General features: G+C 38.3%; 3 protein-coding genes across 7 annotated transcripts in view; 2 read left to right on the top strand and 1 right to left on the bottom strand.

Annotated features, from left to right (window-relative positions):
* Positions 1-623: 623 nt before the first annotated feature.
* Positions 624-5,630, bottom strand: txndc12 (thioredoxin domain containing 12 (endoplasmic reticulum)). The gene is made up of 7 exons (XM_084370259.1): positions 5,439-5,630; positions 4,170-4,230; positions 3,844-3,896; positions 3,503-3,576; positions 3,270-3,339; positions 2,036-2,119; positions 624-1,903 (listed from the first exon to the last, which is right to left on the bottom strand). Exons 1-7 carry the CDS (start codon positions 5,536-5,538, stop codon positions 1,824-1,826), a joined length of 522 nt encoding a protein of 173 aa, XP_084226385.1. The 5' UTR covers positions 5,539-5,630; the 3' UTR covers positions 624-1,823.
* A 366-nt stretch (positions 5,631-5,996) lies between these two features.
* On the top strand, positions 5,997-10,628 carry LOC311267027 (transcription factor BTF3 homolog 4-like). Of its 2 annotated transcripts, none has more exons than XM_084369816.1 (6): positions 5,997-6,100; positions 6,653-6,712; positions 7,861-7,974; positions 8,382-8,583; positions 9,776-9,835; positions 10,229-10,628. In XM_084369816.1, exons 2-6 carry the CDS (start codon positions 6,659-6,661, stop codon positions 10,273-10,275), a joined length of 477 nt encoding a protein of 158 aa, XP_084225942.1. In that variant the 5' UTR covers positions 5,997-6,100; positions 6,653-6,658; the 3' UTR covers positions 10,276-10,628. The 2 variants fall into 2 exon arrangements, with proteins under 2 accessions (XP_084225942.1, XP_084225943.1); XM_084369817.1 differs by lacking the exon at positions 5,997-6,100 and adding an exon at positions 6,156-6,195.
* A 2,287-nt stretch (positions 10,629-12,915) lies between these two features.
* The window catches only part of zfyve9a (zinc finger, FYVE domain containing 9a), a 33,377-nt gene continuing 26,812 nt past the window's right edge, over positions 12,916-19,480 (top strand). For all 4 annotated transcript variants that reach the window (XM_084369748.1, XM_084369747.1, XM_084369746.1 and 1 more), the window contains exon 1: positions 12,916-13,145. The gene's annotated coding sequence lies outside the window, so the exon portion shown is untranslated. The remainder of the gene's footprint in view (positions 13,146-19,480) is intronic.

The raw sequence follows: 19,480 nt of genomic DNA, 5'->3' as shown, positions 1-19,480 counted from the left end.
ACCTCCGCCAAGGCTCAACAGTCCCCGTTTGTACTCATAGGACCAATCCCACTGATCCATGTTGTAATTGAATAATCCGTAAAGCAACAACTTGGGAAGTTGGAGAAAATTTGGGTGCACGAGTTGCTGAGGTGACGTTGAGCTGACAAAGGTAAACATTGGGTTGATGGTAACATGCATATTTGTGAGCTATATTTCATGGCTTACATGATCCGTTTCCTTTGCTCTTCTTTGTCACTCAAATACCAGAAACAGCTGTCAACATGTTGTTTAAACGTTCTGAGCGGAAAAATCCATGTTGCTCCCACATTCCAACATGAAAACACCTGAGCTGGAAAAAACGATCCCACACTCGGCGAGTGGGACCATCCGGGGAGCACAAGGATGCAGCAGTAAGCCCTCATTGACTTTTCTGATGTCACCTGGCTGTAAGAGGCTGTAATGGTAGAAACAGAAGGGGGACAGATCTGTGACATTTATGTTTTAAAGTATATAGCCTAATAATAATAATAATAACAATAGTAAGCCTGCTTTTTTTGTCCATGCATGAATTATTACAAGAGAAATTCCTAAACACCTTATCCCACTATTATTATCCCAGTACAACAACAAACACAAACAACTCAGTACAACAAACTTTATTTGCACACTTGGCTGTGTACATGTATAAAATACATCAAGACACTTAACCAGTTTTCATCCCTCATTCAAAGAGTTTAATAAGGCTGACAAGAAAAAAAATAGTGGTGTCTAGAGCTGCAACGATTAATCGATTAGTTGTCTGCTATTAAATTAAGTGCCAACTATTTTGATAATCTGTTAATCAGTTTGAGTCATTTTTATGGAAAAAAACCAAAATTCTGATTCCAGCTTCGCAAATGTCAAAATTTCCTGGTTTCTTTACTCCTCTACGACAGTAAACTGAATATATTTGGGTTGTGGACAAAACAAGACCCTCGAGGACGACTGATCAACATTTTTCAACATTTTATAATAAAAACAACTAATCGATTAATCGAGAAAATAATCATTAATTGCAGCCCTGGTGGTGTCACTTCACAGAACTCAGAACAGAAAAAAAAATGATGTAGATACAGCTATTACAGTAAGTATACAGAAATTGGCAGGATTCAATGAATAATATTTGAAAGACTGTGTGTATACTAAAAATCAGAAGTACAGAGTCCATGCTGTAGTGCATGGTAAATTCATTCACAGATATATTGAACATACTGTAGAGGATCTTTGGAAGCACATCACTGAGGGTGTTAAAATATTATCTTGTCTAATAGGAAGTACTGAGTATCATTGCTGTTGGAGGTGAAACATGATTCTACTGGTTAAGATGAATTTCAGTCATCTACAGTGTAAAACTTCTCAAATAAAGACTTTCATGGTCGTCCGGTGACACAAAAAAGGCAAATTACTTGAAAGACTTGGCATTTTCTAGACATCAAGTGAGAGTTAGTAACAGTTAACTTGGCTAGCTTGAGTTGGTTATATCCTCTACAGACAGTAGGTACAGTACATGGCATTTAATTAACAGTAGTTACAAATATACATGTTTTAAAACACAGACAGTGACAGGAACATGAGTTGTAGTGTTGAAAAAACCGTACAGGACAAAAAGTAGAACTGAAGAATCGAGGTGTTTCTAATGATTGGCTTTGCTCTGTCGGTGAGATGGACCCTCACCCTTAAGTGAGAGTGTAAATAGTGGATGGGAGGTGGAGGTTTGTTTGGGGATGTTACAGGGCGTGTTGAAGCACCGCCTCAGGTGGAGGAAGTGTAGCCCTTACAGCGTGATGACCGCCTCCGCCTCCTCACAGCTCGTCCAGAGTGTGACCGTGCTTGAAGGAGTCGCCCGTCAGTTTCTCCTGAGCCTCTTTCATACCAGACACAACTGAGCAAGAGGAAGAGAACAAAAACCATCAGCTACTTTTAAAGGGAACTTGCATATTCATTGAGCTCAAGGCAGCCGTATTGCACAATAAAATAATATTTTCCAGGTAAATGATGATAATCTGGATGTTACCTTGATCTGCGTTGCTGTAGAAATACTTGTAGTTTGGATTTCCGTTCTTGTTGGTGATTTCAGGATGGACTTTGCCGCTGGGATCTGCAAGAGTCAAATAAAAAGGTTAGGGCAAAATACAGCTGAAATCCAAATAATACAGGGCTGCAATTAGTCATTGTTTTCTTTATGAATTCATCTGACAAGTATTATTATCAATAATGGAAAAATGCTTGTAAAAACTCCCCAAAGTCCAATTAGAAAGCCATTCAATTTATTATTATAAAAGACTAAGAAAACCAGCAAATGACTGGCTGACTGACTTAAAATCCAAACAATACAGGGCTGCAACTAGCCATTGTTTTCTTTATGAAATAATCTTGACAAATATTTTTAGGATTAAATATTAGAAAATAATGAAAAATGCTCCCAACAACTCCTCAGAGCCCAATTTTATATCTTCAAATTGCTTGTTTTGTCCAGCCTACAGTCAAAAATCAATTATTATTAAAGAGGACTAAGAAAACCAGCTAATATTAGCATTTGAAAATCTGGTAGCAGACAATCTTCTGCATGTTTGGCTGCCGATTGATTTTCTGTCTATTAAATAATTGGTTATTCGGGGGAGGGTCCTTTTTCAATAAATTATATTCAGGAAACTGGAAAAGGTGGAGCAGATAAACAACACAAAAGCCTTTTCACTAAAAGAACCATTAAATCTGGGAAGTAATTTAGTTTGTGCTCTGTACATTGATGTTACATTCATTTCTCAAGTATTTTAATATAAAATGTCTACATTGAGGCATTATATTCCTGTGATGCGTTTCTTTAATATCTACACACTACACCCATGTTGTATTTTACACAACAAAACATGATATTTGATGCCGCTTGATTTTTCATTCGTCCAATCAAAGCTAGACTATTTCTACCTTTTATTTATTCTTTTATACACACATCTGTAAAGATTTGGGATGTTCCTGTTTCATTATTTTTATCTGTGTGTTGTCCAGTATGTATTGCAGTTAATTTCCAAATCCTTGATTAGTGGTTTGCTCTGAGAAATTCTGAAAAAGTGCAACATCTTGGCCTTTTCACTGTACCGTCACCAAGACAAAAACATGCCAGTGAAACTTAAATCCAGCCTACTGAAACTCTTATCAGACAGCATTTTTTTCAAGAATAACTGTGCAATTAGTCTTTTCAGAGGAATCCCACAGTGTTTACATGAAGCGTGACTCAACCCCCTCCGTACCCAGGAAAAGAATCCGAGGAATGTATCCACCATCGGGGCTCAAGGCTTCATCCTTTGGCTCCTCCTCATCCTGTTCAAATAGGAGATAACTTATCATTTACAAGCCTGGGAACAAATATCATCCTCCTGATAATGTACATGCTTGTTCATGTTAGCACAATCATCCCTAAATTTACAACTGATTTAAAATAATAATCCTGATTAACTGAGAAATACAATAAACATGACCTTACCTCCAGGTTGATCATGACAAAGTTGTGTGCAAGCTCAGAGATTTCCTTGGATTCAGCGAATTTGGGCTTCAGTGCTGTTGTGAAGGCAACACAATGCAATTATTATTGACACTATCTTCTATTTACATCAAATCTAGTCATAATGATTATCATCACAATAAAGTACTGGTCCTGTGACTTAATATCAATGTCATTACTTTAACAATGTATGATTTGTTTAAGTAATGGCTTTTTGTAATTTACACACAGATAGAGTGGGCACATAACAGATTTATTGAGATGTGACAGGACAGTTCCTGACCTGAGGTTTTTATAAAGAAAGAGAAAGAACAGTGTTTTACCTTTGCAGGCTCCACACCAGCTCTTGTGGATGATGAGCATGATTGGCAGCCCACTGTCATTGCAAACACACGTAAAGAAAATGAGTTAAGATCATATGTGACCAAGGGAACACTGAAACTAGTAACTCTGACTTCGATTGTCATGACTGACACTGAAGTAAAAAATAATTATAGCCTCATATTGAAAAATCATTAAGTACAAGCTACTGGTATCAATATGTGTGTCTGGAGTGGAAATGCAGACGTGGAGGATTTCTTTAAAAGCTGTTGTAGGCCTCGCTCGAGGTGAATGTTTGCACAACAGGTGACAAGAAGTGTAAACTCACCTGGCCTCTGCTTCCTTCTTGCCATCATCCAGCGTCCTCCAATGGATGTTATCGCCAAACCCTGTGGGGAGAAAGGATTAATGAGCACACCAGCATTGTGTAACTAGTATTATATTTCTACAACAGGGTGGGTCTGCCCTGAATACACATCAATACAAAGAACTGTGAGGAAACTGTGACAAACACAAATGAATGGTGGTAATTTAATATAAAGGGAGATAACAACTCTTCTGTGAACTCTTCTGTGACATATCTGAATTTTTATTTTGTGTTTTGTGAATATTTTTCGTCCCCAAAAATAATGCGCCATTTTTATTGCACATCTATGTACATGCATATATGCACCCATATCTCGATATCCCCTATTTTGAGTAGTGCATTTCATTTTCTCCTTGCAGCGTGATTCAACCCTTGAAACAGTTAATACAATTATGAGCTGTGACATTTGACAACTGATTGATTAGCTGATCAATAGAAAAATAATCACTCATAATGATAATTTGTTAATCATTATAATCATTTTTAATGCAAAAATGGCAGGAAATTCTGACACATGAAACACAATAATTAAACTAAATATGTTTGGGTTTTGCGTCTGACAAAGCGAGACATTTAAAGACATCACCTTGAGCTTTGAGAAGCTGGGATGACCTTTATTTCCACTTTAAAAAGTTTAACTAAACGATTAATTGATTAATCTAGAAAATAATCAAAAACAAAATCAATAATTAATAAAAAATAATCGTTTGTTGCATCTGTAATACTTTGTTTTCCATTCATATTTCAGTCATACTTCTATGCTTGTAATCTGTAAAATACTGACACTGATACACCTACCTGTAAAGTAGTGTTTTATTGCCTGTAAATGATTACAACTTGTCCCCTGCATATTAATTCATATTTGTTTAATGTATTTACCTCTAAAGTTATTTATACAATATGAGCATATTGATTATATTCTGAATATAATGGGGATACACGTTCTTATGGGTGAATAAAGATCTTGATGCAGTCTCAACGGGACAACCTTTAACATAAACTCATATAAGATAGCATGATTGTAAAGTAGTGTTAGCAGCACCTGTGTGCTGATTAATAATTCATGTCTGGATGACAAAACACACCCAGTCTCCCTCATTAAACTACCTGTCCAGGACACAGGTTTGGGATCCAGGATGCTGATACAAAGACAGCTAGCTCTCCTCTAGCGGGGAGCTAGCCGGCTCATGCTAGCTTCTGTATGTATATTAACTCAAAATATAAACTCACCTTTCCCGCTGGCTGCCTCGACAACCTGTTGAAAACACGCCAAAGACAACAAAACCTGCACAGACGAAAATAGTGCGATGTTTACTAGAGACGTTTGCATCTTGACTGGCCTTTTCCACACAGCTAACGGCTACAAGATAGCTGCAGTGACTGCTCGCGTGAACTGAGACCCGGACGTTCAACCGGTGACATTTCACAATAAAAGTCATGTCCAATGAGGTTGCGTGTGTGCCCCTCCCTCCTCCTCTTTCTATTGGTCAGCAGGGCTGTTCGCATTACGTCACATCCAGATAACCGCGTGCTCCTGTCTGCGGCTTTAATTGGTCAAGTCAGACAACGAAAAATAAGAGAACAACCGGAAACTACCGCGAAAACAAAAGTTTAAAAGCCGAAGATTATTTCACAAACACACTCTAGCAGGTATTTCACGCATTAAATCCCAAGAAATATAATACAACATATATGTCACCCTTTTTCGAGTTAATACATTCCTTGTATGTGTCCTAAATACACCGTTTGTGAGTCATACTGATTTTATTGTGACATTTTTGACAGGAAGTGTGTTTAATTGCTGCTGCTTGACGCGGGTTTAAACTGCGCTGCTCCAGCCTCATTAGTAGCAAGAACAGTCCAACCGATTGCCAGTTAATTCCTTTTAAAAGGTAAAAAACGATTTCATTTTGGGGTTAACATCTGAGCTGATTTGTTTCATCGTTTGATTTGAAGTCGAAGTCCGCTGTTTGCCTCGCCAGCAACTGTAATTCTAGTTCGTTTATCTTATTCCTGTAGCCACTATGCTAATATTAGCTCAATTAGCCTTTTAGCTAGTTACCCAACGGCACATAACTAGTTAGCAGTTAGCTACGTTAGACGTAGCTTAATGTCATTTTGGAATTTGGTTCCAGATACTTTTCTTTATCAATCTACTTAATTTATGTTGGTCTACCGTCAGGATGGCTTCAGTATAACTGTCATTTGATCTGTTAGCTGTCTGCTAGCTTAGTGCTAATGTGTGGAAATGAGGATTAATATAGCTCTGATTGCCCAACGTGTGCTGTCTAATGCGTTTCAACAAGAAATCACGTGCTCCATCAAACTACATGATGGTTTCTTACCCGTGAAACCTGTAATTTCTGTTTGTCATTTGCTTTTATATGTTAAGCGTGATAATATCATCATGTTAATAATGGTTTTATTTTTTCTTCCACAAACAGAACACTATGAATCAAGAGAAGCTCGCCAAACTTCAGGCACAGGTCCGGATAGGTGGAAAGGTACAGTCTGCTACTGTTTTTTGGACATACCAATAAATATCTTGTCACACTATTAGTGCAGTAATCTTTACAAATGTTACATGTCCAGTGTTGAAATGTGTCCTGTTGCTTGTTCAGTTGTTGCTCACTTTAAGGAGTGTGATGGCATTCAGCATCTGTCAGCACTGTCCTCCTGACCTCAGCATTCCCTTTATGGGGGACATTCATCTGTGGCCTCTGTGGCTTTGTGCAAGTGTATTGTGTGGTCTTCAGCCACACACTAGGTGGCGTTATTTGTTATTTTTGCTCTGACCGAGGCCTTTTGCCCTTTTCCAGACTGCACCACATTGACATTCTCAAATTCAATTACATTTACTCAGTTTGAATTTGAACACACTGTTGGTAACTCGCAGCCACAGAGAGAGTTACTTCTCACCCATGAATTTTTGAGCCTGGGCATTTATCAGTTAGAATTTATGGTGTATAAGATCTTTCTAAATATGCCTTATTTTAGTCACAGACAAAGTTATGGAAAGTTACTTTATACAAAAGAAGGAAGGCATTCATGTCTTATACTTCTACACCTCCAAATACTGTGTTCAAACTTGTGGAAATTAAGTGGTAAAAGTCCCCTTTACATACAGAGAATCTTGTATTTTATCGTGTTGCCATGACGACAACTGTTTTCTAAGTTTATGTACTTAAAATAAGCGGTGACTTAAGTGTCATGTGGACTTTTAGGTAATCACTTCCCTTTCTTGATTACTGCATTTTGCTTACGAGTGCATCAGGAGCACCTACTGTTTCATGTAGTGCTTCATTCACTGTTGTTCATTGGAGGCATTCAGGTTGATTCAACTTATTTTGACAGCATAAGAAAGTAAACAAATGTATGGCATTCATACGGTATAGTATCAACACTGTTTTGGGTAAAAAAAAGACCAAAAACAAACAACTTAACTATTTCTAGTCTTATGTTTGAACATGCTTCACAGTTCACAGCTAGAGAGCTAAGAGTAAAGATAGAATGGAAAAACTGTACAATTTACGTTTTTTTTGTTTTTTTTTTAAATAATGTGACCCAGTGGTATTACACTGTGTTTGACATTTTGCCCAATTCAGCTCTCTACTCCTTCTTTGACATCCACACCTGTTCTTTCTTCCCTCAGGGAACAGCCCGCAGGAAGAAAAAGGTTGTTCACAAGACAGCGACAGCTGATGACAAAAAACTCCAGGGCTCACTGAAGAAACTGGCAGTGAACAACATCGCAGGGATAGAAGAGGTGAGCTATCAAAGGAAAACTAATGTCATTGTTTGACTGCACTTGTACTGCTTTGACTTATTTTGTTGGGAGTCCTGAGGAGAAGAGAGAAAAGACTGGGAGAGCCTAATGACAGCGTTCTCATGTCATCTAGTTTATTTTTAGAGAGCTTTAATCCAAAAAGCTCCCACAAAGTTACTTTACTTTTTGTATCTTACAGTGAATTATTGAAATTGTTACTCTAATTTAAGACACTTTTTACCTGTAAATGGTTTATTTTTGGGTAGTTTTTTTTTTTTTTTTATCCAAACCAAGGCTCTATTAGACAGTGTGTCCTTTGCTATATACCCTTTAATATGCCACAGAAAAATTAATTAGGTTATTGGCTTTAATTCTGATTGTGTGGTTCTTTCATTTGTACTTTTCAGGTGAATATGATAAAAGATGATGGGACAGTGATCCACTTCAACAATCCCAAAGTGCAGGCTTCTCTCTCTGCCAACACCTTCGCCATCACGGGCCACGCTGAGACCAAACAGCTGACAGAGATGCTGCCAGGCATCCTGAGCCAGCTGGGAGCCGACAGCCTCACCAGCCTGCGCAAGCTGGCCGAGCAGTTCCCACGGCAATGTGAGTACACTTACAACAACACATGTGCATAAATACTCACTGTCACATTGTCAGGATCCTCTGTGGTCGTGTAATATCAGTGATATTCATAGTATTATGTGGGCTTTACAGAAAAGTCAGTAGATTTTATGAATGCTTTCAACCACAGGACCAGAGTTGAGAGCTCCATGTGGGCAAACAATACACCCTACTGACATATAAATGACCTGGACATCAAAAGAAGGGAGTCATGGATCAACTTGCTTCAAACAGAAACACAGTTGAATATGCTGCCTTCAACATATCAGTGAACTCCTGCAGATTTGTGTGACAGCTTTGCGCAGCAGCATTTTGTTTGATTAGAATCACTGGAGAACCAGCGGAGATTAAGTATGTAAATATGACTCAGAGAAACTGGTTTAGCAGCGACGAAAACTGTAGAGAACTAAAAGATTGTGATAGAGTAAAAACTCCAACAGAAAAATATATATAATAGCAACATATGAAGCCTGTAAATTAAAGGGGTGAAGTATGTGTTTGCATTATGATGATCACCAACTTAATTTCAAATCCTTTTTATTTACCGCTGCATTGTTGGAAAAGGCTATAAAATGTTGGAAACAGAAATGAAAAACTGTTAACTGTGGTTTACCTGTTTTATATCCAGTCTGTCGGTATTGTAATGCCCTGGTGTCTCCTTTTTCATGTGATTGTTAAACGGGAAAAATCCAGACCTGGAAACCTTACAACCACTCTAAATTGATTTGTCATCAAGGTTTCAAGTCTGGACATGAAACCAGCTTCAGTCCAGATATATGAAATCTAGCGGTGAAGCCGGACTGTGAGATATGAACCAGTGAAAGCATCCTCTCAGATATCCAGCACAATGTTTGAGCTTCTAGGTGACTGACTTTGAAGCAGTTGACCTTGGTATTTGCGTGTAGATGGAAATGAAGTCATTAAAGAATACACAGGAAACAGGAAAAGCTTTTCCACCTGGCAAAACAACTAATCTTGTGATATGACTGTACAGTGAAGACTGATGAGCAACTACCACAGATAATAAAATGCCATTTTTATGATAGGCTTTTGGTGGAAAAAGACTGGGACCTTTTGTTAACTTAAGTCTGCAGTTATTATCACAAAACTTTCTGTTGCCAATTTTCTGCTCGACTTTTTAATTCACTCCTGATTCACTTTATATATTTTGCAGCCATGGACATGAAAGCAGTCAAGGAGGAGATTGCAGAAGAAGAGGATGACGATGTACCAGGTAGATAATCAGTGCTTTCATTTATAAAGATAATTTAAAGTGTTTCTCCTTGTGCTTTTTGCGGTTTATAATAAAACAATGCTAATCCTTCTGTAAAAGGTCATCTTTACAGATTGAATAAAGGATTTATTTCCAAAATATATGATACACTACATCTGTTTGGGGTGGTTTCTATTTTGTCAGCCAAGCCAATAAGGACTTTCCTCTGCATCCTTGTTTTCAAAAGGTTTATATCAACTCTCTGGCTCCAGACTGTTAGATATAAAGATGTTTTTTGAAAACAAAGAATTAAATCACTCGCTAATTGTTTCACAAATTGCCAGTGTCACTTTCATCAAACACTGCGTCTGCTCTCAAGCAACGTCTTGATGTACTTTGTTTTCTCTCTTACAGATCTTGTGGAGAACTTTGATGAAGCCTCAAAGAATGAAGCAAACTGACGAATCCTGTTTTTTCCTCCGTCAACCGTTTTATTTTTTCGTTACCTCCTTACGGACTCACAAAGGGCATTTCCTCTTGTGGGGAAACGGTTGTTAAAGGTGCAATGCATCATCTCCGGAGACGTGAACCACTTCGGGTTAGCCTGCCACAACAACACAACAACAACACGCAGATACAGAGGGTTTTGATTTCAGTAGGCTGTGGACACGCCGAGAAACAAGGACTCAACTAAGCTTTCTACATGGTTAAACATGGCTAGTATTTAAGAGATTGTATATTAAAGTGAATGAAGTATTCACTTTACAGTATAGTGGTGATTTATGAATTTAATAAAACATTTTTGGGCTATTAATGTTTGTCCTTTTTGTCTACTTGATTCCTCATATTTGTTTGTTTTGGCCGCTAGAAGAGTTCATGTCCACAGCTAATGGGGAATAGCAGTATTGTATTTCCTTTTATATGTAAAGTTTGTAACTGATGCACGTTTTATAAATAGAACAAAAAGCTTATGAGAAGCCCGACAGAGCGCCTCTTCCTCTACACTTCCTTGAATTCATAGATATCTGAGCTGGTGTGTAACAGAAGTCTGGAGGGTAAATAAAGATACATTTTCACTGCAAACAACCACATTTACATTTTAAAACTACACTGAGTTAAGTTAAAACGACTACTGTTTACATCTATCAGTTGGATAACTTTGCTTAAAGGGGCTTTATGTAACAATTTGCAGCAATTTACATGCATAAATCACTTTTATTGCCTCTTCTCAGTGGGCTAGGGTAGCTAACCAAACAGTAACAGTAGCTAACGTTGGTTTATAAAACGAGTCCACAAGAGACCAGCTTCCAGCACAACAAAGAAGTTTCATGGAGCCCCTTTTTAAAGGATAAGTTCACTCAAAAATGAAAATTCAGTCATTATCTACTCACCCTCCCACCCGTCAAAAACAACAGAAAACATGAAATGGCTCGATGCAGCTCATCTGGCATGAACCAAGTCTCCTGAAGCGCTGAGATCCCAAATTGATTTTAAAAGATGTTGTAAAACAAGTCCTGAGCTGCTTTAGTCGTTCAGGAGAATGCTGCAGTGCTGTTTTGCTGTGAAGCTCCAGAAATGTTTGTGGACTACAAAACTTAACTTTCCATCAGCTTGAGGGTGAGGAGATAATGACTGAATTTCCCTTTTTGGTTGAACTGTTACTTTAAGTAAAGGTTGTGAGAGCAGTCGATATTACATGTAAGTACAACGTCTAATGTTGCATTAAAATACAGCACCTGAGTAAATACTTTCCACCACTGTAAATAAATTGTAATTTATTAAATACAAAACCAAACAATGTGCTGTTTTAACCTTACAAAGGTGATGGATTGCTGTCTATTGTATTTTATCTCTGATTTAATAATTAGTTTGTGTCTGTTGGTCACAGTAATTGAGTTATTTCATTACATCACCTTGGGTTCAGGTAAGGTCAAGGGTCTTTGTGGATTATTTATATAGCACTTATGAATCAGTCTTGAAATAAAGGTTGGTATCAGCTTGATTTTCATCAGCAACAATTTGGTGTGTAAATTAGGAGGGGTCAGCAGTTTGGGTGGGTTGTACACATCACTGTCACATCCCGTTTCATTGATCACCTCTGACGCTCCTCTGCTGCATCGTGCTGATCAATGGGCCGCAGCTGTCAGTCTGAGCGGCAGAGGGGGAGCTCTGACAAGGTTACCCGGGATGAGTGTGCCATTTTGGCTCAAGGGTGTCGTGCCGTGAGCGGGACGGAGCTGCGGACCCGCCCCGGGGCTCAACACACCACCTTCAGCCCGGTTTGAGCCAAAATGTCCCTGCCGCTGCTGCTGCTGCTGCTGCTGCTGCGGCTGGACCACAGTGCAGAGCGGGATGAGCTGAACCGTTCACAGCTGCGGCAAGACACACGGTGACAGCTGCACCAAACCGGAAACTGTGGGGTGTCGCTTTGAAAATAAAAGCTCATGGATAACTCTAGAGAATCTAAGAATAAAGTAAAGTCATACAATATATAAAATACACAGTGGTAAGTATAAACATTTAAAAAATATCCATAATTCCAAAAACAAAAAGGCAGCTGTGAGGATCACAAACTGCATGTACATCAAGTTGGATTTATTTATACAACTATATAATTGTATAACACATTTGGATGTAAAATCAATAGTTACTTACCCTGTATTTTTCGTTTTTTTTCTTTTCTTTTACTAGCTATATAAAACATTGTTTTATTGATTGGCTGTTTTATATCTTGTAAATGAATATACGTCGTCAATGTTTTTTCGGTGTTAAATAAATAATAATAAATAAATAATAAATGAATAATAGCTGTCCATAATGAGTGTTAGTGGAGTGTAATGGTAGACCAGTGGACCGCTTTTCAAAAACCTGCTGCCTACATTACCCACAATGCAACTTAGCCACTGAGTGACATCACTAACAATTTATTCTTTATTCTACTTTTTTCACATATGTAGAAGCACTTATAAGCACGCTTTAATGTGTAAACTTGGTGGAGCTGCCCTTTAAATGCAGTGGGGCTAGCTACAAGTTTCAAAGTAGGACTTTTATTTTGAAATATATCACCGGAAGTACGGGATTTCCATCGCGGTTGTCTTGACGTTGCTCCTTATTTTTCCCGATATTAAACCTTGGGGGAGGGATCCTTGAGCGCTGTCGCACAACTACGGTAGACTACAGGCTGTACTTTCCGACTTGCGCTGTGTGAGTTGAGCAGGCGGCGGAGGGTCCACACGAGGATACTCTAAAATAGCTTCCAAAGGCGATTAGGTATGACGGATACTAACGGAGGGGCTCCGCGGGACTCTACGTAAAGATGAGGATTCCTCCGGTGAGTGACTGAAATTGTTTTCATGACATTTCACAGCTCTGTTGCTGCTCTAATGTTACAACCCGCCATTGCAACGGCAAGTGTGAACTAAGCCGAAGTCGGTGTGGATGGGTGCTGTGGTATTTAGTGTTTTTGTTTAGCTAACAACACGGTGAGGAGGACCGTAAAGGTGGTGGTACGGTAACACTATTTTTTTTTTGTTTTTTTACGTCAATTAACGTTACACAACACGTTAACGTTCTCCTGTGCACTGCGAGCTGTAGCTAAACATTCATTTAAAAACGTTAGCAGCGAGGCGGGAAGCAAAATACAGCCAGACACTGTGACAAATGGACTGAGATAACCTGAGGAGGGAAGCTTTTAAATCCCGTCATGGACGTTATAACTGGCCGTTAGCCACACAGCCCACCGAGTCAGCGGCGGTGCGACTGTCCGTCAGAGCAGCAAGTCGCTGCCGTCACTCGGCGCACGACTACCCGCTGAACCGTTGGAACCAACACTAGCTACTTCACCTCCCTCATACAACATGCTGCTATACAGCGGTATTAATTGATCTCCATTTTTTAAAATCTGCACCACGTTGTCCAGTCGACTTGGTGATAAATGTTTTGGAAACTTACTCGTGGCCTTTCGCGGATTTGGTGTGGACGATAAATTCAGCTAGCAGACCAGCTAATACAACTATACCCAAGTTCCTGTGCAAACAAACCCCAACTGTGTTGATTTTGTAGCTGTTCTGGATTAACCCACTGCATTTAATAACACAGAGTAGTTCTCCATGTGTTTACCCAGGCTACCTGTGAATAATATTTACCATCTGAGGCTGTGTTTGGCCTGTAGGCAGCAGGCACAGCCACAGTGCCACTTATGGTTGCATAATCCAAGCTAATGGTCATCTATCTGCTCCTGAGAGTTGGTTTGGTGGCATGTCTTTTGCATTTACCTCATCGTTTTGGTCACGGGGCCTTAGTCAAGCTCTGGAGGTGGATTTATGAAGAGGTGGGCCCATCCCAGTTCCACCTTGAATAGTCATCATGACCAGTGAGGAATTTGAATTTGTCCCTGAAGAGAAAGCCAGATCAGATTATTAATATGGTGTATTGTCCCACATTCACATTACTGTAAGGGTGGTTTCACACCCATCATTTTCTTGTCTGGTCTTGCTTGACATCCCCTCATACTGAATGTGAAACATAGACAGGACATGTGATCAGGGTTTTTACCTGTAGCAGGAGAACATGATATCCCACTACATCTTCAGGTGGCATTAAAACACAGGGAGGGGGGAGCTGATTGCATAGATCCAACAGGCGCCCATGCAAAGACAGGCTCTCGTGTGTGCAGAGACTTCCCTGATGTAGGTTACTGTATGCTTTCACAAAGTATTAGTCTCTCCAGGGTGGCAGCCCAGCAGCCTGTCTCCTTTTGCTGCTTTTTTTCTGTCTTGTGGTGGTTAAATGTAGATCAAAACATAAGGGAGAAAAAGAAGATCATAATAGCTTTTGACACTTGCTGTGAAGCAGAGCAGCTCTTTGTAACAGGACGACAGCTACTCTACTTTACCTCTCCTTCTTCAATTCTCAATGGATTTTCCCTCTGAACCTCTCTTGTCAAAGAAATTATCTTTTTTTCAGAAAGTGCGACCTTTAGGAGGAAACAAACCTGTGGCATGTTTTCTTTTATTTGTTTGCTTTAATGTCTCAAATCTCTCACAGTATTTGGAAATTATGATACAAAGAACTTGCTGGAGGAGGTAGGACAACTCCCACTGTACTCCCAGTCAGGGCGTTAATCATTACATAATAATGTGTCTCAGTCATGCGATCATGTTGTTAGAAAGTGATGTCAGTCCATTCTTAAAGAGAGGAAGTGATCATTTGAGGTTTCCTGTGTTCACCCTGAGTAGACGGCGTCTGGAGCACGGCTCGATCTAAAAACAGTGTTTATCAGGATGTGAGCTGGGAAATTTGTAGCACCACAAAAAAAGGAACAGTACAGAAACTTCTATTTACAAGGAAACGTCTATTTACAAATTATGCAGCCATTATCACTTTCATAAAGAGAAGTTGCAGATAAGGAGAGTTTCCTCTGATCCAAAACCCCCCGCCGAGTCATGACGCTGCTGTAAATGTAGAGTTCCAACTAACAGTTATTTTTATTAACAATTTTTTTCCCTATTGTTTAATCATTTTGTCAATAAAGTTTTTGGAAAGTAGTGGAACATTTCTAATTTCCAAGAGCCCAAAGCTATTCAAGTTGCTTGTTTTTATTTAACCAGCAGTTCAAAATGGAGCTGCAACTAACCCTTATTTTCGTCTGTGTCTATTATTTTCCTGAATAATCATCAATCATTTAGTGAATAACGCTGTAATAAGGGGTGATCTGATGATTTTATATGTGATCGATATTGAAGGCGTCCACAATCCATTTTTCCAGCAAACTGTAGATATTTTTTGTAGTTAATGTCCTCTTACTTATGTTTTCAAGCTTCACATATCTCATTGACTAGCTGATCCATGCTATGTAGTAAATAGTTGACAATTCATTTTCTGTTGATCGACCAAACAGTAAATTGACTATTTGTTGCAGCTATAATCCTATAATTGAACTAAAATATATTCAATTTACTATCTGTCCCATTTGAAAAACAATAACTAATGGTTGATAGACTCAAATCAAAAAGTTGTTTCAACACTATTTATACATATTATTGTTAAAGCTATTTTACTGTTAGTAGTCAATCTTAGTTACACACTAAGTAACTGTTGTTACGGCCTTCTTTCATAACCTTGTTTTCGCAGAGTATCTCTGTATAAAACGGAATGCAAAATGATGAAGTCTATGCCAACGATATGTCAAACACATTCTGAGCATGCATGGTGAGCGAGTTTATTCTATTCGAATAAAAATTATTGTAAAAGATCGTCAAGTTGTGATTAGACTTGGTTGTGCTAAGGAAGAATTTACTTTGGTGCCATACAAACTTGTTGTCTGCCGTTGTTGTTGTTGTTGTTTCAGGTGCATGCGCACACACAAAACAGCAATGGGCATGTGCATATTGTAGTTGTGATGTCATTGTTTCAAAACTTGTCCACACAGAAAATGGAGTTCTGAAAATATCTGCAATTTAGAAGGCGTTTTAGTGACGTAAACGCTGTTTGTGTGTGAATGAGAGGCCTAAATGCAGAGGGACATGTATGTTTTGCAAAATATCTACATACTTGTAGACAAGATCGAAGCATCATCTCAAGTGCTGATTGAAGGATACCCAGATGTTGTAAACAGAGGAGTACAGTGACGTCTACCCAAACACCCTCCATGATAGAATAAGTAGTAGCAGTAGGCCTCCAGGAGGTTATGCGTCAGGGCTGCGTCACACCATTCATTTAATGCACAGCTTGACATGATTAATCCCGTTGAAAGCCTCCTCCTCATCACTCATTGTAACATATGCAATGAATAAGCTTAAAACACATTGCCCATGATACTTGTTGCCAATACACTCCTCAGAATTAGTTAGGGATATTGGGGTATTTTAGTGTTTCACTTGATTGTTTATTCTGTGACATATCTGAATTTGTATTTTGTGAATATTATTGGTCCCCAAAAATAATGTGACACATTTCATTTGACTTTTATTGCATATATATCCATGCACATGAATATATGCACCCATATCCCAGTATCCCTAACTGACTTTTGAGTAGTGTATGTTGAAAAATTAGAAAAATAACCGAGACATTATTTATATAAATATGTCTCTATAATGAACTTGTGTTTTGAGCATTACAGTTCATTCCTGACCTTGGGGTCAGTATGTGCAACTGAATAATCTTAATTTAATATCTTACAAGCAGATCATATGGTCTTCTCTTCACCATGGCCACACCTGATCCAGTTAACCAGACTTTGAACTGTGACTGAAACTAAGATAAAAGTGTACGTTGAGCTGAGATTATTTTGTTACACACCTAGTGTTTAATACAATAGTGTTAAGTTCAAAATGAAAGCAAAAATATAATGCCTAAGCTTTAACAGACAATGGCAATGTTTCATACATTTGTAATAAGCTTCATTTGCTATTTGTTGATAATTATTTCACTTTTTTATACTCTTGGTTTGTATGTGCATTAGGAAGAATTACTGTATTGATTGTATTCACACCTTAACTTACTAACACCTTTTATATGTTTATATCATCCTTTATTTACAAAACATCTTTTCATTGCTGGCAACTCAAGAGTGTGGACTCTCTGTATGCCACTGTCTGGCGACAGCTGGTTATGATGCCTCTTATGCTCTCTTAAATCCTTGACGAGCAGAGACCAAGTCTGAACACTTAGGAACATTTACTGTATGCAGTACATTTATTCTTAATTTGAATAAGAAATCTAGGTCACTCTCTAAATTTAGCTGTATTTAGGACTGAAATTTTAATCTTGAATGGCTTTATAAATTTTGCCGCAGCTTTTTTTTTTGCAGTTTCTTGACAAATATTTTTACTTGGCACATTGAAACCATTTGTACACCAAATAAGTGTGTATATGCAGGCTTTTTTTAAATGAAGATAAACCTGCTAAAAATAGGGGATTGACACCTTTTCTTATTACAAGTAATACGTTTGTTTTTTATTTTGTTTTCTGGTATGTCACATTTGACAGGGGTTGCTGTGATTACTTTTCGAAATCTTTTAAGGCAGTCTCTCTTTCAAAATCATTGTCGACTAAACGATGATCAAGCACTGTTTGATTGGAGATGGATGGAAAAGTATTTACCCACCAACATCCAAAACTTCAATGGATGCTGTAAAAGGGGCGGAAATGAGCGTGTCCACCCAGGTGTGACGTTTCTGTCACTGCCGATTAAAACCTGTGACTGTTGCAGACTCATTTGAACTGGGAATGATTCCAGATTGTACCCTTTCTCATTGAAGAAAAAAAGCCAGCTTTTCGTGGGTGTTAGTGTTTTTTTTGTCCAGTGTTAAAGGGCTATAAGAGAAGCACAGGTGGATTTGTTAACAATAATGATGGGATATTGAAGCCGCCCATGCCAGTGAGGCAGCATGTACACTCCCACAATCCTTAATTGTGCATTCAAATGCTGTTATACCATTGTTAATGATATTGCACCTGTAGTTTCCTTGCGGTGATAATCCAAATATACGCTGTGAAAAGGGCCTCTTATATAACACCAGGCCCTAATGTGTGAGTGCAATAGAAAACACCATCCTCTTGCAAGAAAGGATGGGAAGTATAATTCAACTTAACCAGATTCAAAATGTTTTTATATATATATAATATACATATATTACATAAGAAATGGTTGTAAGGGAATTCCACTTGATTGTCGAGGAAGTGTATGCAGCCGCCCTCACAGGAAACAACAACAGGAAACAGAGTCGGTCTTGTTCTGACAGAGAGGACTTGGTGAACTATTGTAGCATTCCAGTTAGTCTGAGCTTCCTCACTGTTTATGCCCTTGTCTTATTTAATTTCGCTGCCATGACAGGATGTCCAGTCAGGCATGGTTTATCGTGTAAGTAGTCTGTGAGGCCATTTCATTATTAGCATGTCTTGCTTACACTGGAGGCTGGAAAAATGCTGGAGCATGGCCACAGTGACTGGGGATCAACTGCAGTTTGCTTGATTTAAAAATAGAATAGAGACGTAGGACTTGTTTTCAATCATGTTTCAAAATCATATGTGACTTATGACCCTTGTTTGTGTTTTACCATTTTTCATTTATGCTGTTTACTTTCGTTGTATTGACACACAAATGAAAAAGGCCACATTTTATAATGAATGGGTTTTGGACTGTTGGTTGGACAAAAGAAGTAATTGAAGAAGTCCCATTGGACCTATGTGATGGACATTTTAAAAACTATTTTCTGACATTTCATTAGCAATGTTAAAATTAGCCTATTCTCACTAAACACAAAGTGCAGCTGCGACTGATGTAACTAATTAGTTCTGCGGGTATATGTTCATTAAAAAGCTTGTCTAGATAATTACATTATCAATTGATCGCACATATGTTATCGCTCATATCTTGTTATCAAATTATCGATATTGCCCATTGGGTTTATATTTAATTTGTATCCATTTAATTTACTGTTTTGGTTGTGTGGTTGTCTTTTATTCATGTTCTATTTAATCAGGATATTTTAACATTGTTTCACTTTCCAAATCCAACGTCTGAATATTCCTATGAATTAAAGGTTCATTGCTCTTTAAAAGGTTGTATTTGCATTATTGTACTATTATTATTATCAGTGGTATAAAATGGTCTTAAACCGATAATGATATAATTTATCGCAATTACTATTGGGACAATAT

Source organism: Pagrus pagrus (assembly GCF_965226575.1).
Source record: "Pagrus pagrus genome assembly, chromosome: 12".
In the NCBI taxonomy this organism is placed as follows: Eukaryota; Metazoa; Chordata; class Actinopteri; order Spariformes; family Sparidae; genus Pagrus; species Pagrus pagrus.
The sequence above is the reverse complement of the archived record's forward strand: the minus strand, read 5'-3'. Positions and strand labels throughout refer to the sequence as shown.

Excerpts from the sequence above, each read along its gene's own strand:
- txndc12 (XM_084370259.1), bottom strand. The coding sequence starts at position 5,538 with ATGCAAACGTCTCTAGTAAACATCGCACTATTTTCGTCTGTGCAGGTT. Across the intron at positions 4,231-5,438 it reads CGAGGCAGCCAGCGGGAAAG|GGTTTGGCGATAACATCCAT; the intron begins GTGAGTTTATAT and ends TTCTCCCCACAG. Across the intron at positions 1,904-2,035 it reads CTACAGCAACGCAGATCAAG|TTGTGTCTGGTATGAAAGAG; the intron begins GTAACATCCAGA and ends CCTCTTGCTCAG.
- LOC311267027 (XM_084369816.1), top strand. The coding sequence starts at position 6,659 with ATGAATCAAGAGAAGCTCGCCAAACTTCAGGCACAGGTCCGGATAGGT. Across the intron at positions 6,713-7,860 it reads AGGTCCGGATAGGTGGAAAG|GGAACAGCCCGCAGGAAGAA; the intron begins GTACAGTCTGCT and ends TTCTTCCCTCAG. Across the intron at positions 8,584-9,775 it reads CGAGCAGTTCCCACGGCAAT|CCATGGACATGAAAGCAGTC; the intron begins GTGAGTACACTT and ends TATATTTTGCAG.